The 17952-nt window shown below is 36.5% G+C and overlaps 1 protein-coding gene across 11 annotated transcripts in view; it reads right to left on the bottom strand.

Annotated features, from left to right (window-relative positions):
* Positions 1-17952, bottom strand: part of Eya1 (EYA transcriptional coactivator and phosphatase 1) — a 151109-nt gene that overhangs the window by 92648 nt on the left and 40509 nt on the right. For 8 of the 11 annotated variants that reach the window (XM_026397289.2, XM_026397297.2, XM_026397288.2 and 5 more), the window contains 3 exons: positions 17779-17916; positions 1389-1471; positions 826-1012 (listed from right to left, as the gene is read on the bottom strand). In XM_026397289.2, coding sequence (XP_026253074.2) covers positions 826-1012; positions 1389-1471; positions 17779-17916 — 408 coding nt within the window. The remainder of the gene's footprint in view (positions 1-825; positions 1013-1388; positions 1472-17778; positions 17917-17952) is intronic. The other 3 variants (XM_026397298.2, XM_026397292.2, XM_026397291.2) reach the window with 1 other exon arrangement.

Genomic DNA, 17952 nt, shown 5'->3' with positions numbered 1-17952 from the left:
TTTTTTTGAGAATAAGAGCTTATCTCATAATTCATAAAAGGAATGACTACATTTTTAAAAAGTTAAGACAAGGAGATGAGAAGGATGAGAGAAAATATAAGAAACACAGGTAAAGAACAATTTAGGAAATGCCATTAAGAGTTATTAAAAAAAAAGTATATGCCATTAAGAGTTATTAAAAAAAAAACACATCACCAATGGAGGGGACACATCAAGGATTCAATATAGAGAAATTTCCTGAACTGAAGAGGCTCTCATTTGAAAGGGCCCATCAAAGGTTATCAGAACTATGAACATTGCCCACACTCAGACACACAGTTATCAAGCTCACGTACACCCCGAGGGGAAAGAGGTCTCTGGCTTCCACAATCATTCCTTTGATACTCTGTGACTTTCTAAGCATCAGTCATGTATTATTTGGTGAAAAACATTAAATATTTAATCATGATAAACATTAAATTCTAGGAAATGTCATTTACTTTCATATTCTATACGTGGATTCAACAAATTGTACTTATTTATAATTATAGTTAAATATTTCAAATTGTAAGTCTAAAAAGCTATACACATATATACATATGATCTTGAATGCTATGATTGTATTGACAAATGGATAAAATCTCTATTTCATGTGCTTTTGAAGTTTACATACTTTATATTTAAAATTTTCAAAAGAAATAAGAATAAAGTTAAACCCATGATTATGCTGTTTAACTTTGTCTTTAGTCTTTGCCAAAACTGTACCACCACTGCACAAATATCTGAATATAGAAAAATACATTGAAGGCACGGAAAATATGGCCTGCAGGAAATGCACATAATTACCTGCTGTGGGATCAGTGACAGCTTGACTTGTGATGCCAGATGGAGGTTCCTGAAGCTGGTAAGTGGCATTGGTGGATGGTGTCGTTGGGCTGGTGTTGCTGCTTGTCATGTAATGGGCTGGATATGGTGAGCTGTTGTAATACTGTGCATACTGACCCTGGCCAAAACTGGGGTAAGATGGATAGTCCTACCAAATCAAGACAAGAATAATCTGTCAGAGTTCTTATATTCAAAAGTACAATTATAAATGTTTTTCTGTGTTTTTTCTGAATTCATATGCATTCACTGAAGAGCTCAGACTTGCAAATTTTATGTAAGATTACAGACATTCTTCATATAATCTTCTAGGATGCAGTACTTGTAAAATTAAAACAATGGGAAAACCAAATAACTCACCAAAAGAGATGCTAAAGAGATTTTTTTAAAGGGGGGGGGCAGGAAAAACAACTATTAAAAAACTTGGAAACGTTCTTATAGTTTAATATAAACAGATCGTACTTTATATAATAAAATCATGCTGCATTTAAAAATATTTCAGAAGTTAAATTGGCTTTTTAAGTTACCTGCTGTGAACTGTTAAATCCAGAGGAATTTGTGAGGGAATTATTTCCTGTATATAATCCTGATGATGTTGTAAAACTGCTACCTAAAACAAAATGAAAATAAATATAGCTTACTAAACTATGTAGAAAAATGTGACTACTGGAAAATATCATTTAGGTAAGGCCGAGTTGGGGTTTATTTGATTCAACACTAGAATCCATTGCTATGAATACAATTTTATTTTCTTATAAGGGTTGAAGACTATGGTTACCATATAACAAAGAATTAAAAAGTAAAGAAGTTTCAATTTCTGAGTTCATGAGTAACTCACATAAACTAAGGACAAAATTATATATATATATATATATATATATATATACAAAAATGTTAGACACTGAATTTTCCTTTTTGATTTGTAAAATATAGCAAGATTTTTTAGATCTTTACATTAAATAGGCATAAAGTAAAATGAAGGGATCTAATTAGGTGTTCTTGAAGCTTCTTGCTATCTCAAAAACTCTAATGCTACTTTCAAAAACTTAAAATGTTTTCAGATGTCATTATTCAGATGTCTATTATAATGGCCCACGGAGAAAGCTATTTCATTATTATATTTCACAGAAGAGTGAACGACAGCACTTGAAGAATTTGGTACAATGAAGATCAAAGAGGAACACACTCAGTGTTTTATCCATTACATGCACCATTCTATGTGTTGAATGTCCAAATTGTTCAACAATGAACAGCAGACACTATGCAAGACACAACCTAAGAGCAAATCTTAGTCTCCTTTTCACATTATTCACTATCAAACCGCTAATTTGTACAGAACAAAAATATGCTATTTTTGATGATGCTTTGGGCAAATATTTTTTCGAAGATCAGGAATTGGCAACTGTACAAAAAGGGTATTAATAAACGCAAAATGGGAATTTAAATAGGCAAAATTTTTCCGTTTGGCTACTTAATGACTAAGAAATTTTGTGTACCATTTAATTCAGCAATTTTACTGCCAGGAATTTACTCTGAGAGAAAAAAAGAGATTTTGGATTTATTCAAAGAGATAGTTGGCAAAGATGTTCTTCAGTGTTGCTTTTAACAAAACACAGAAAATGTTCTTAATAATGCCATTCAGAAAACAGAATAGCATCAAGCTGTTGATGATGTTTAATAACATGGTGAAATTTTCTTTATTCTTTCGTGAAAGAAAAAACTAAAATGACAAAGTATTTTTGGGTGATTTGTTTTAAAATCCTTCTTAGAGTATAAAATTCTTTAAAGAACATCAAAATCTTGCATTACATCTGAATGAGATCACTAAGCCACTGTACACTTCTAAAAATTCTATTCAGAACCTGTGCTGCTTTCTGCACTCAGAAATAAAAGTCATTTTAAAACAATAAACTAAAGCTTTATCGAAAATTAGTGCGACAGGCAATATATGTGCAGGCAGATCAAGGAGGAAGTCTTTGATATACACTTGTTATTTACTGGTGGCTTTAAGTATAAAACATTGTAGTTGGTATATTCTAATTATTTACTGGCTGCTAAACATTTATGTACTGGCTCAAGAGTCAGAAAACACAGATTGAAGTTTTGGTTTCATCACTTGTGAGCTGTTTGGACTTTGGACAAGTCAGCTAATCACTCTAATCCTTATCTGTAAACAATGGTTTGTAAACATCAAATAAGATGTTTTAGCAAACACAATGAACACACTATCACACAGATATTAGGCATTGTTATTAGGTGTTCTGGTGAATATTTCTCAAATTCTCCACTGTATTCATGTATTTTTCCCCTCTTTTTATTTTCTCAAATTAGATAGGTATGACTTAATCTCTTTGCATATCTAAAATTATTTTCCTATTTACTTATTAAAGCATCTCTGAACTTTGAAAGACCAATCCAAGAAAGTTATTTTTATTAACTAGGGAAAATATTTCTTAAAGGTAGTTTCAAATTTGATTATCACATAGACTCACATTTGAGGCTTTTTTCATTGTTAAAGTTCCCAGAACAACTATCTCAGACAAGAAAGAGTTCTCACATTGCTAATAATCCAACACAAACTGCAGATCCTCAATAGACAGGTTTCCATAGTAAGCTCATTTACACGAGACAATCACATACTTATCAGAAGTATATTAAATATCAGGCCCATCCATAGTGATGATTTCATGGGAATAAAAATATGACTATGACACGAACTAGGACCTCACAGGACTTATCAGGATGAAATGAGTTTTATTTTGCTTTTTTAAACATTACACTTCATGGGCATATGACTCCTTAAGTATTTGTATATCAGAGAATAATTTATTAATAATGACATCATATAAAGCAAATTTATAAATAAGGAGAATTTATGACTTCCTTATGAAATAAAATTGAAATATCTTTAGGATATGTGTAGGCTTTTTAACTTTAGCTATTATATGTACTTGATAGGAAAAAATTTCTTTAGGTTATGACCTGTTACTTTCATTTAAACTACACATTTTTAGGTTATGACTTGCTACTTTCATTTAAATGACACATTTTTGAGCAATAAATACTGACCTCAATAATCCCCATTCACCAAGAAAATGAATAAGATGTAGAAAATATGTTTTAAAAATGGATGTTTTCATTCCATAAGTTATTCCTTGGAACAAAGTAGAAAAGACCGTGGAAGCTCTATTGGCACATATGGACCACTAGAGTATGACCAAGTAAATCACAGTTCAGTACTCCAAATGGTACCCAAGTGACTTTCCAGACTAATGCTACTTCTAAGACTGTACATTAGCTGGAATTCAACATAAGTTATATTCATTTACTGGCTGAGTTCAGGCTGAGATTCCATTCCATTTAGTGTGCTGAAGCAGGAGTTTAATGGCACCCCAGTGGCCTCAGGGGCTTAATGCAACATCCAAAAGGATCTCACTTGCTTTAGGGAGAGGCATACCTACTAGAGAATCAGGTTCAGGCAATTTTAATTTTTCACCACCAGAAACCAAATTTGCAGGGCTACTCCACCTGCCTCTACATAGGACTTAGGCAAACAGAGCCTGCTCACTTAGTCCAGGCTACCAGCATTAGATTTTGGCCACAGCCTCAATTACTGGTTTCCTTTCCATTCTCCAGCCCTCACTAGTTCATCCTCTGCAAAAGTAGCAGAATCTTTCTCTAATGTGCATGACTGATCCTGTCACTCCCCTACTTAAAAAAGTAACCTTTAGTGGCTCCCTGTTTGCCCTCAGGATAAAAGTCAAACTCCTTACCAGGGTTTATTTATTAGGCTTTAGCTGGTCTGGTCCCTATTTATCTTTTGAACTTATTTGATCTCTTTCCAGCAACCCCCATCTCCCCAGATACACATTCCAGCCTAACACTAGTGAACCACCATGCAGTTCTGCTAATGCTACTCCTCAGGGCTTCTACTTCCTCCTGTCAAATCTGGCTAACTTCGATGAAAATTCATATTTCAGCATGGGCAATACATACTACATATGTGTGTGTATATTATATACATCTGTATTATGCACATATTATATGTTAAACTTAAACATTTCTGAGTGCTGACATTGAATCCAAATAAAGTATTTTTTTACCTGTTATTACTGATTCCTTACAGCCACCCAACACCCAAACATCATGAAGTAGATCTGATCACACTCCATTTCACAGATGCAGAAACTGCTCAAGGTTATGAGCAGATGTAGGATTCAATCTGAGGCCATTTGGCTCCAGAGTGGAAGCTCCTAATCGCCACTGTATGTTGCAAGGATTTTTTTCCTTATAATTCTTTTTTTTTAAGACAACATATTCAAAATATAGCTGACAAATGGCTCCCAAGTCAACAGATGGTACCTGTTGAAAGGCATTTATCCAGGCCTCTCCCTGGTGCCTATGTTTTAGTACCAATTTCAGTAGATGTTCTAGGAACTACTTCAAAAACATGCAACCAGTATGAGATTTCTTTTTGCATACAAAAATGTTATCATAGTCTTCAAGAAGTCAGAAAAGAAGCTTCTTAGAGTCTCTCTGTATGGGGCATTTGTGGATCTCGAGCTGAGATGAAGATATTGTGGAACCAAAGATCCCACTCTGACAGCTGCTCCAATGAAGCCTGCAGCACCAACACTGGGTTGCACTGAAGTTCAGAATGTCAGAAAGCAAAGGCAAAGTAGCAATGACCATGCTCCCCGGAAGGCTGCAGAGTTTAGGCTTCTAAGCCCACTCCCCACTCTATGCAGCCAGCAAGAAGCACATTTGTGCAGGAGACTGCTGTACACCAGACTTAAATCTGGATGCTACAGGGGAAACAGGACAAGACAGAACACTCTTCCACTAGCATCCATTCCCTGAGAGACTCTGTGGGACTTAGAAGAGTCTTCACTTTTAACCGCAGGTCAGAAAAATCAGGCTAAATGTTCAGAATTCCTTTATCAAAATAATATAGAAGTTATTTTCCTTCTTAGACACAAATGACTATGTGAAATATCACCTCCAGATAAATAAAATGCAGCATGAATATCCTGTGATAAAATATTTCATATTTTTATGTCACATGAAATCATGAAAATTCCCCAAGGAAGAAAGAATTCCCACTCAGAACCCATTATATCTCCATCAAGGAGCTTGGCAGACATTGGATCAAGAGACACCTCCAGTAATTCTTGGTAGAGTCTCAAATTAACTTATGTTTCAAGCAGGGAAAGAGAAGGGGTACCTTCTTACCTAGTAGTTAAAACAAAAATCTGGGCTGGGGATGTAACTCATTGGTAGAGCACTTGCCTAGCATGTGTGAGGCCCTGGGTTTAATTCCCAGTACCATAAACAAACAAACACACAAACAAACAAACAAATGAAATCTTATATACTAATTTACTATTTTGAACAATCACAGCCATACTTTTGGGAGAGCATGGAAAGGATACACTTATTTCTAAAAATATATTTTTAAAAATCTTTCTTTTCAGAACATCTGAAAGATATGTTTTTTTTTTCCATCCATTGGCCTCTTTTTAAAGTAGACAATTTTTATACTATGAGTGGTTACATAGGGAGGGTACCAGGGATTGAACTCAGGGGCACTCGACTACTCAGCCACATCCCCAGCCATATTCTGTATTTTATTTGGAGACAGGGTCTCACTGAGTTGCTTAGCACCATTGTTGAGGCTGGCTTTGAACTTATGATCCTCCTGTCTCAGCCTCCTAAATTGCTGGGATTACAGGCAGGCACCAAGGTGCCTGGCTAGGTTATATGTGTTCTAATCACAAAACACACTTTCCAGGTTCTTTCCATCAACAGCAACAACTGGCCTACTACAGGGATAAGGACAACTCTAGAAGGTGTTGGAGACCAAAAACAAGTCATTCCTCAGGAAAACTTAAAAATCCCACCAAATCATGAAAACAATACATAGACACATTAGCTTGCATCACCTCCTTGGACACCACATGAAGGGCATGAAGAGCCAGGTTAGATTGGGAAGACAGAGACTTCACAGAAAAGGGCAAGACGTGCCCTCCTGACACAGGGTGAAGTGCCACAGATGATCAGAGATGGAAAGGTTTATGGCGAAGTGGGGAGGGAGTCTGAGGGTGAGCTATGGAAGATTCTCAACTATTTGTTTAAGAAAAGAAAAACAGCTCAGGAAAATAAATGATATTTTTTAATGGAAAAATCCAAAAATCTGAAGATTTGGCATGTTGGTATTAATATCCTGAGATATAGGAAATGTTATGATTCTGATTCTCCTTTTAAAGATGGAGGGAGAGCTATAATAAATTCAAGGATGCACGTGTTAATCTGGGCCTGATGAGGAAAGCTGGGCTTGGGGTGGAGAGCTGGGGATGGTGGTGCAGAGAGAAAGTGCTAACCAGGCTGTTTCCTAAGGCTCCCAGGCAAGGCCCACCACATGAACCCAGGACGTGGTCATCGCTATCCTGAAAACTCACCTTGGGTTCATTCCTCTCACTGAATGCTTCTGTCAGTCCCCATTTTCACATCCTTGGAGATCTAGCTCAAGTCCTCTCTTCCCAATAAGCCTCCCTTGACTATCTGTATTGACTTTACCTTCTGGGAACCCCAGCTCATGAATAATCGACACCATACAATTTGCCTCTTCCTTAGACCAGTGCTACACAAAGTTCTCCTTAGTCTGATTTTCATTCTAACCCTAAGTCCTTAAATGCATTTGTTGTACTTACTCTGTCTGTCTCACACAGAGATGGATAGATCATGTCTGACTTGTGTCTTTGAAGGGCTTCATCTTAGCTCAAGGAGACAGAATGGTTGCTTTAGAATTCGATCCAGTGTGGTTAAGTGACTGAGAGTTCAATGAGAACACAACTACCCTAAAGGATCAGATGTGGGTTCAGGAGACCTTCCTACTGCCTTTTTTTTTTTTTTTTTTTTTTTTTTTTTTTTTAATGGCGGGTGGTGGTGGTAGTCCATTTGGAAGGCTGACTTTAAGGCTCACAAAAGATATCAGGAGAGAAAAAAAATCCTCCCTTCCTTACTTGTTCAACAATTGGAAAACAGAAAATAAATAATAATTGAGCTTATTTCTCAAATATTATCTGGAAAACACACTTTTTAAAAGAAAACTAATGATATAGTCAAATCTTTACTTTCATCCCAGAAGTGCAGAAGATGAAAATTTCCTTGCACTCAGTCTCTGGGTTAGAGTGACCATTACCTCTACATTCAGGTTGCTGCTTTCCAATCCACCATGACACATCTCTCTTTCAGATATTCTGAATCAGTAATATTGAAAGGGAATTAGATATTTTGAGAATTAGGACAATAAATTTTGGTTACATAAAAATAAAATCACAGATACACTAGAAACAATGGCACCTATGAAATTTAATAAACCAACAACTCAGGAGGCTGAGGCAGGAGGATTGAGAGTTCAAAGCCAGCCTAAGCAACTCAGAAAGACCCTGACTCTAAGTAAAATATTTTTTTAAAAAGGGGCTGGGGATATGTCTCAGTGGTATAGTGCCCTTGGATTCAATCAATCTCCGGTATCAAAAAGAAAAAAATTAATAAACAAATTTGGAATCAAACTATTTCAATTCTAAAAAGACCTTCATTATAACTCTTTTTTAGGCTAGTGAAGTTAAAAGCAAATTATATCAAGTTACCCAGGGGACAGTATCAGAAGATTTTGCTTTCTTATTGTCACTGTCAAAAGGATAGCAGCCTTGTCAACCATAACAAACGAGAAACAGTCTTTGCTAGACAATTCAGTATGAAACACCCAGTTCTGTGGCTGCTAAGCAATTGCAATTTAAAAACAAACCACCCCCGCAATTTTACCAGTACATGTCTACTTTTTCATAGTTAAGAAGAAAATAGCCTGTGTTGATTTTTTAACACGACTTAAGATATGAAATCAATGTTCTGTATGTGACTTAACCTGGAGAACACTACCCAGCTATAACTTAAAAAACAAAACAAAACAACAACAACAAAATTTTTTTTCTTAAGAGGAGTAACATGTAGGTCAAAGGTCTACTTCACAGAGATCAAGGACTCACATTAAAAGCCAGAATCTCAGTCAACCTAAGAACGCAGGAACCTGCTGGGGCTTGTCTGTAACTTCCCGTGTTTCAGAGCATTTTCTAGCACTTATTTGGCAAGCAGGATGCTGTCTGTCCCTCGTGTATTTTCACAGAAGTCCATTTGCTTTCCTTCTCTGGCCTCTTTGCCATGGGCTATGTCCATCATCGGGTGCGATCTATGTGACAGAAGTTAGCACTCATCCCTGGGGAAAAGCCTCAGAGGGCCAGATGGCCTATTGAAAACCAGGGTTTGTCCCCTTCTGTATAAGATGGATCTTAAAGGACCAGCTTTCTCAAGTTATTTCAAAGACAACTTTTAACTTGGGTAATAAAGGTTGCAGGCCTTTACATTTATCTTTATTGATAATATTTCTGTATATTTTAACTAAAAACTCAAGTAGACAATAAAATTGAAATTGGGCACAAATGAGTGTTAAACCCAGGTTTCAAAAAAGATTTATAGATAATTTTCAACACTTGAAATATATGAGATGCCAAAAGAACTGAAATGGGTTGTTACTTTTTAAAATTAAAAAAAAAGAACTAAAACAATAAATATAAATTGACTGGCAAAGCAATTAAGGGTAATATTCGAACACCACTGTAGGCAGCAACAGCTCCTCTTCAGTTCCAAATCTATCGTGTCCTTTTATGCCAAAAAGTACAAACCTCAAAAGCTGTCTCATAGCAGATTATAAGAGAATTGACACATATTTTCCTAAAGCTACATCCTTTGAAATCATTCTATTAAAAAAAAAAAATACCATTTCTATAGATAGTAAAAAATTTTAAAATTTAACAGTACATTTTTCTAGGCAATTTGGAGGTTCTAAACAACTAATAAAAATGGTTCCGCTGTATATTTGAAAAGCTCCAGGCAGGAGATCAAAGGACACAAGGGTGACGCTCTCAGATCATTTTCACTACATCATGAGCCGTGGGTGGGTGAGGTGTGGATAGTGGCTGACTCATGTGCCCTTCCATGTACCCTTTCCCAAACCCCTGCCCTGATTTATTGTTTCTCCTCACTGGCTTGAACCCCAATCTCTTTAGCAGAACAAACATTATATACAAAGAGGGAGTTAGATTTGTGTTATTTTTCTCTCTCTCTGAAAGCAATAAGGCCTACGAAAATAAACAAAGCCAAGTTTCCAAGCCTGGGTTTAGTACATGTGCATCTGTGTAGCCCCCTCCTCTCCATCACAGCAAATCTTGACACCTTCCCTTGTTTAGAATGACAGGAATGTCCCATATCATCACCGTTATTTGGGGACAATAAAATAGAGAGGCACTCTGTACCTCCATGTGATGGTTCTGAGATGCCTCCGGCCAGTCTCTATCTGCTAATAGCAACACAGGAAGATTACTTTGAATATATTATCGCAAAAAATTAAGTGAAATTTTTATTGTGCAAAATTCAAAATTCATTTTCCCAAAATGAAGATCACAAGAGTCATTGTGGATTCTTCATTTCTAGTTTTCAATGAGTTACAGATTGCTCCACTGTTACCAAACATTTATATATTTTATAAACACAGAAATACTAAATACTGGAGATAAAAATAGAAAGATGATTGCTACCTTCAACAGCCTAGAATTGATAAAAACAAATTATGAAAAGCTCTATTTTCCTCAAAGCTGAGCCTTAACCATTAAGTGACATGGCTTAATTATAATTGTGTCAGTGTGTGTGTGTGTGAAGACTTTTTGCAAATGCACACGCTTCCTTGCCTCCAACAGACTGCTAAGCAAAATTTCATTTTCCTCACACGGCTCAGAACCATCATTATGAAAAGAGTTTGTTGCTTTCTGTGTTACATGGAACTATCAGTCTATGTGGTAGGTGGGGTTTAAGTGGATAGTGATGCTAGTGATAGTTTCAGAACTTGTATTTAAAAAAAAAATGTTACTAGGCTCTCTCTCTTCCAATGGAGATGGCCCACATTCTTCCTTGAATGTTTTTCCAAAAGACATCTTCCTCTTGAGATAGCCTGCATTCTCTCTTGAATGTGTATTTGCTCTTCTAAAAACATTTGTGTTTCTGAAAAGAAAATTGTAACTAAAGCTTGATTTCAAGTTAGTTGTCTCTTGTACATAAAAAGAGAATAAAGATTGTTTATGAGACATTGAGCAGACAGTCGGTAAATCAGAGGCTAAGTTCCTCCTAAGTGGTTTTTCTTCCCTTGTGTATACACAGATGCATGTTTGTGTAGGCATGCAAGTGCACAGCACATATGCACACCCGCTTCAATTCTGCTGCCAGTGCCTTTGAGTAGTGAGCAGCATTAAAACAACTGTGTGCTATTGTTTGGATAAGTAATGTTCCCCTAAAGCTCATGTGTTGGAAGTCTGGTTTCCAATGCAGCAAGTTCACACATGGGGCTTTTAGGCAATGATTCAATCAAATAGGGTCCTATCTCATCAATGGATTAATCTGTTGATAGCTTGGTGAGTTACTGGGCAGGAGGGTATATTTGAAGAAAGTAGGTCACTGGGAGCATGCCTTTAGGGACCATACCTTGTTCCCAGCCCCCACTCCTCTGCTTCCTGGCTGCCATGACCTGAGCAGATTTCCTCTCTCATGCCCTTCCACCTTGTTTCTGCCTTAGAGCCAAGTGACCATGAACTGAATCCTCTGAAACCCTGAGCCAAAATAAATCTTTCCGCCTCTAAGTTGTTGTAGTCAGAAATTCTTGTGACAGCAACAAAAAGCTGACTAACAGTGTTTTCTGCACAACTGACTGAGAGGTCTATAAATACCCTGTCCCTCCATTCCCATCCCTTTGTGTAGCTACAAAAGGTCTACCAAGAGTATGTGGGAAAAAAAAGCTGCTCAGACCACAACAGATCTTCTCCTAGAAATGCAAAGGTAAATACTGGAGAACAAGGTGAGGTCAAAAATAATTTCACTTCTTCAGGGTCAACACTATACTTGCATTTGAACAGGAACATTTTTATTTTTCTCAGTTGAACTTCAATTTCTAATCTTCCACTGGATATACAAAATAATTAAAGCAGAAATAGAATTTTCCAGTGATCTAGGACAGCAAAGGTGAAAACAATCAGATTTCCTAATCGCTGGGGTTTTATTTCATGGGATTGTAGGGTTAGTGCATACAAACCTGATCTTTGCTTGGTTTAAAGTGGCATGTACCAGTTTCACAGAAACTTATCTCCTGTAACAGAAGTATTGACTATTGGAGAAGAAGGGTCCAGAAGGATCATCTGGACAAAATGAGGATGGTCTTTTCTTAGTTCTATAGCCAGTGTACAACGCAGTGTTTCAATATTATTGAACAAAGTCTGCCTTCAGAACAAGTAAACACCACATGCAATCACATTTATATCTACTTCTATGCCGTAAGAGCTACTGTACTTGGGTGTATATACAGCTTGGCAGAATTGATCAAGTGAAACTGTTCCCCAGCTTGATTTTGAGTGGCCATCCTGTATAATCACGAATATGATACAAACTCTATGAATCACCACTTCTATGCATTCTTCAGTATTTTCAGGTTCATATGCTTTAAGTCATTGTTCAGAGTTGTGAAGATGAAATGAGATTTTTGTGAAATAATTAAAACCCCTGGCTTATAAAAAGTCTTCAGTAAATGTCTGCTGTTATTTTGCTGTTTGTGAATTGGAGTTGTGCCCCTCCACGGAGCAGAGCTTCACATTCCCTTCCATCTTCTTCCCTAATTTTCTAAACAATTTGATGTTTAAACTGCTATTGCCTCGTCTTTCTCTTGCACTCAAAGTAGACAGGTGACCGCAGAAATGACTGCAGCACAGGGATGTGGCTGATGCCCTTTCTTTCCTGTACTGCAGAGCCGAGTTACTTCTCTGTCAATGGCTCCTCTGTGTCCCCACCGTTCCCACCCATCAACACCCCATCACCACTCTTGCCAGTGCAGCCTTCTCTTTTGATTTTCTTCTTTGTGCCCTTGGCTGCTTCCTCTTATTTCGACCCTTCTTTTTTTTCTTCTTTTTTTGTATCGTGTACAAAAAGCCTGATCTTTGTTGACAGCAATTTTCTTTCCATGGCAGAAAATTACGTTTAGTTACATCCAGCTCTTTATTCTTTTGTTTTGCTTTCTTTTCCCCCTGCGCTTATTTTGTTATGGGGTTCTTTAAGGTCTCTTTATTGGTAATTTTTTTTTAAATATATATTTTTTTATTTTTACTCTATAGTTTAAAATTATAATATATCACATACATGTAGGTAAATACACACACACACACACACACACACACACACACACACACACATCCCCATTCGTTGGCAAATGGGAAGGAGGTGATGCTTCCTAATCTGAAGTTATCCCAGAAAGTTGGACTATAATATTTAATAATAGTAACTATGTCATCACCACAATGAAAGAAGTAAGAATGAAAACAACTATCTGAGTTCTTACTATGCACCATGTGTTGGTCAGATTGATTTACAAAGATAAATATCAATTCAGCCAAACACTGAACAGTGGCAGTAGGTATCATCCCTCTAGGTGAGATAAGAAATGGAGAGGTGAAGAAGTCAGGTCTCGGGCTGGAGAGCCACAGAGGGCAAAGGCAGAGCCCCTGACCTGCAGTCAAGCTGCAGAGATCTACTGGAAGCCAGGGCACAAGGCTTCTGAGTCTTCAGTCCAGTCCCTTTAAGTCTGATAGCAAAGAGGTCATCATCACACACTTGCTTTAAATCAATCAGCATGTCACTCAGGGAGGCTTACACATCACACTGCAGCTTGAGTCACCCGCGCTACTAGAGTGTTTCTCTTTTTATTATAAAATTCTTTTACTATTAAATCTTAGCAGCTAAATCTCCAAGGAACTCATCATCATACCTTATATTTTAAAGACCTTCCTGGAGAAAAAGTTAAACAAAAATACCCCCCAGATCACTGAAATATATATGCTGTCATCCAGGATACTAGCGGTATGCACACAAATCACTGTTATTCATTTAGGCTTAATGGAACTGGAGGACATTTGAAAATAATTTTAGACCTTATAGGAATTTCTGTATTGAAAAAACATGTATTTAAAAGATGCTCCAAGGCTTAGACTCCCAGAATGAAACACACAAAAATCAATGAATAATGTCAAAGTATTTTTTTCACAATTCATTTAAAAGTACATATTAATTAGAATTTCATTGCATACCCAAATCTGACCACAGGCATTCTGCAGCATACTGCATACAATTATCTATCATCATATAGGCAAGATAAGTTTCAAGCTGAATAGCATATTATCCTCTGGCTTGATATGCAGAAGTCATTATATCCAGTAATCCCAAATTGAATGAATAAACCATCTTAGAAATATCCATATAAAATAATACCTCAGTTATGAAAAATGAGTTTTAAAATCCCACTGGAAAGGTCATTCAAATAGAGGATTCACACACACACAAAAAAAACCCAAAATGTTTTAATGCACTATTTAATAAGCCCAGATGCAACAAAACCTGTAAGTATAAAAGCAATGCCTCATTTGCTACACATGTCCTTATTTCTTTTCAAAACCAGATTTTTTTCCCTTCCAAATTAAGCTTATTTTTCTCTCTTTCATATCCACTCTATTCTAGCACTGTACTATATATTCTGATAGCTGGTCAGTTCTTGAATGAACCATCTTGGCTGTATAAGCCTTTAATCTGGGAGATGAGTTAGATTAAAAAGTAACTCTTAAGTACAATACAGGTTGAGCATCCCTAATCCGAAAATCTGAAATCCAAAAAGGTCCAAAATACCTTTTTGAGTGCCAACCTGACACAAATGGAAAATTCCTTATCTAATCTTATATGATGGGTCACAGTCAAAACACGGGTATGCTAAAACAATTATATAAAGTTACCCTCAGCCTATTCATAGAAGGCGTATATGAAACAACAAATTTCAAGTTTAGACTTGGGTGCCATCCCCATATCTCATTATGCATATGCAAATATTCCCCCAAAATCTGAAATCCAAAACACTTCTGGTCTCAAGCATTTCAGAGAAATGTACTTATCAAACTATCTCACATAAGAATTGGTTTTTTCCCCCCACCCCACAATCCTTTATGAATTGATAATGGAGTGAAGTACAATACATAACTAAAAGGATGAAATATAAAAGATAGAATACATTTTTAAAAATTATTTGATTTAACAAATAAAAAATTTACTATAAACTAACTGAAAGTTTTAAATGCTAACTCTCAATTTCTGCATTTAGTTCCTGGCAAACTGATAACCACAGGCTGCAGATGGGCTCAGGCCCAGGACCAGCCATTGGGTACCTCTGCTCATGGAGGGCACCTTCATCTGCCTTATTCTTAACATTAGGATCATTTCTCCTACAGGAGGCCTAGATGCCTAGGAGACAACAGGGACCTACTATGGTGTCCTGTTTCCGCCTTAGCTCCTGGGAGAATCTACAATGGTATAATTTATTTGATTGCTTACTTACTATCTTTGTTCTTGACAAGCATGAAAGTTCTATGAGCAAAAAGACCTTGTCTGCCTCATGATCCCTTTCACTACTAGAGCCCAGGACTGTTAAATTCATTAACAAAATCTCTCCATCACTGTTCTTTTTAGCCTTCACTCAATTGATATTCAGCATGTATAGAAATAAAGTTCTTTTCCAAGGCAGCTTAAAAGTTTTAGAATCTGGCACATAAGTAGCATCCTTCTAACAATAAATGCTATCTGTTATAAGACAGTTTTATTTTATAGCCACTGAAAAATATCAAAATTCGTAATGCAGGCCTTCTCCTACCAAAGGAAAACCAAATGTGAAAAGTTTAATGGATCTTGCCCAATAAAACTCTAGCTTACTGTGCAATGAAAAAAAAAATCATTTTAAATTGGTAAACTGAAAATAAATGTATAAAACAGTATAAAAAGTGACATGAAAAAGTGTTCAACATCACTAATCATTAGGGAAATGCAAATTAAAACCACTATGAGGTATCACCTCACCCCAGATAGGTATTATCAAAAGACTAAAGATTACATGCACTGACGAGGACACTGAGCAAAGGGAACCCTTGCACACTGTTGGTGACAATGGAAATTAGTATAGCCTTTGTAAAGAAGAATATGAAGGTTTTTCAAAGACTATTAAAAAATAGAGCCAGCATACAATCCAGCAATCCCAATCCTGGATATATACCCACAGGAACTGAAATCCGTACATAGAAGAGACGTCTGTGCGCCCATGTTCATGGCAGCCCTGTTTACAACAGCCAAGAAATGGAAACAACTTATCTGTCTACTAGCTATAGAGAATGTGGCATATATACATGATGGAATACTATTCAGACATAGAAAAGAATGAAACTGTCATTTGCAACATCATGGATGGAAAGGGAGATCATGTGTTAAGTAAAAAAAAAGACAGGTGGAAAAAGACAATATCACATGATCTCTCTCATATGTAAATATCTAAAGAGGTTGATCTCATGGAGTAAAATGATGGCTATCAGAGGCCAAGGAGAGTAGGACTAGGGAAGAGATGGAGAAAGGTTGATCAGTGGGTACTTAGTTACAGTTAGAAGTAGTACAGGTGTGCTCTTGCACAGTAGGGTGAATGTAGAGAAAAATAATGTAGTGTACATTTGAAAAATCTAGAATAAAGGATTTTGAAAGTTAGATGATAAATGTTTGAGGACATAAATATGTTTAACATGATTTAAATATTATGTAATGTATATATGTGTCAAAACATTACATGGTGCCCTATTAATATGTACACTTTTAAGTTATCAGTTAAAAAATAAATTCAGAAAAGGATGCATAAATGTTGAGAAATAAAAAGATGAAGATGAACATCAGCACAGAAGAAAAAATGTTTTATCTCCATTGTTTTAAAAAAAATGCATATAAAAACAGCAAAATCCTGTACCAAGATGACAATTTTCAATGTAAGATATCATCCAATGTATGCATCTAATACACAGCTCTTTCTTGTATAAATATATGAGAAATTCCTAAAAGAATATAAAATGGTTTGCCTAGAAATTCCACACATAAATAGTGAATAGAAAGAAATGAGATCAGATGCATAGCATTGCTCTAGATGTCCAACAATAGAGGACTATTTAAATACCTATCGGTATCATGTAGCCATTAAAATGATGCTATAGAAAAGAACCTATTGATATTCAAAGATGTTTGCAATGTATTTATTACTGAAAACAGCAGATTGCGAAACATTAGAGAATGTGGCTCTATCACGGTCATTCCATTTGATTTGCACTTAAGTTATGTTTTTTTCTTTTTTTCTACAGCTTCAAAAACAGAGCCTACCAACTGGTTCCTGGTGAAGATCTGCTGGGCAGCCATAAATGTGACCTCCTGGTCTTTGGTAGATGATTAAGTCAACACATATTACATACAGTTTCTAGAGTTATAATTGCTGCCTCCCTAATCACTTCCCCCATTTAGAAAATGAAGAAACACAGCCCTTTCAGAAAAATTGGTAGATAACATCAAATGCAGGAGTTTTAGCATACACCACACCACAACCTCTTACATGGTTGACTTTTTTTTTTTTTTACCTTTTCATTCCTTTGTTTTTATTGTTAGAAGAGACAAAGGCAGAAAACTTCATAAATTTTTTTTTTGAGCTTTTCAAAAGAACCTTGAAGATCATTTAGTCTAACCACTTGATGATATGAATATTGGGCCCAGGGAACAGGTAAATGAAGATGCCAACTAGAAGTGGGTGTCCAACCTCTGAGCCGAGTCCACTTGCCGTCATCCTCCCCTATCTACCTGGCACCTCAGATTCTGCTGTAGACATTAGCCATAAGCTACGGGGTGAAGGGAAGCAGCAGCATCAGGATGTATACAGACCTTGCATCTGGTAGCTGTACGGGGCCTGTCCAGGTTGCGGGGTACCAAAGCCTGTGCCATAGCTGAGGAATCCCGTCTGTCCAGGTGACTGAGACTGTGACAATCCTCCTTCAGTCTTGATGCCTGCCCACAATGCACCTAAATCAGTTAGTGACAGCTTATCGATCTGTTCAT

Source organism: Urocitellus parryii, chromosome 7 (genome assembly GCF_045843805.1).
Source record: "Urocitellus parryii isolate mUroPar1 chromosome 7, mUroPar1.hap1, whole genome shotgun sequence".
NCBI classification, from domain to species: domain Eukaryota; kingdom Metazoa; phylum Chordata; class Mammalia; order Rodentia; family Sciuridae; genus Urocitellus; species Urocitellus parryii.
The sequence above is the reverse complement of the archived record's forward strand: the minus strand, read 5'-3'. Positions and strand labels throughout refer to the sequence as shown.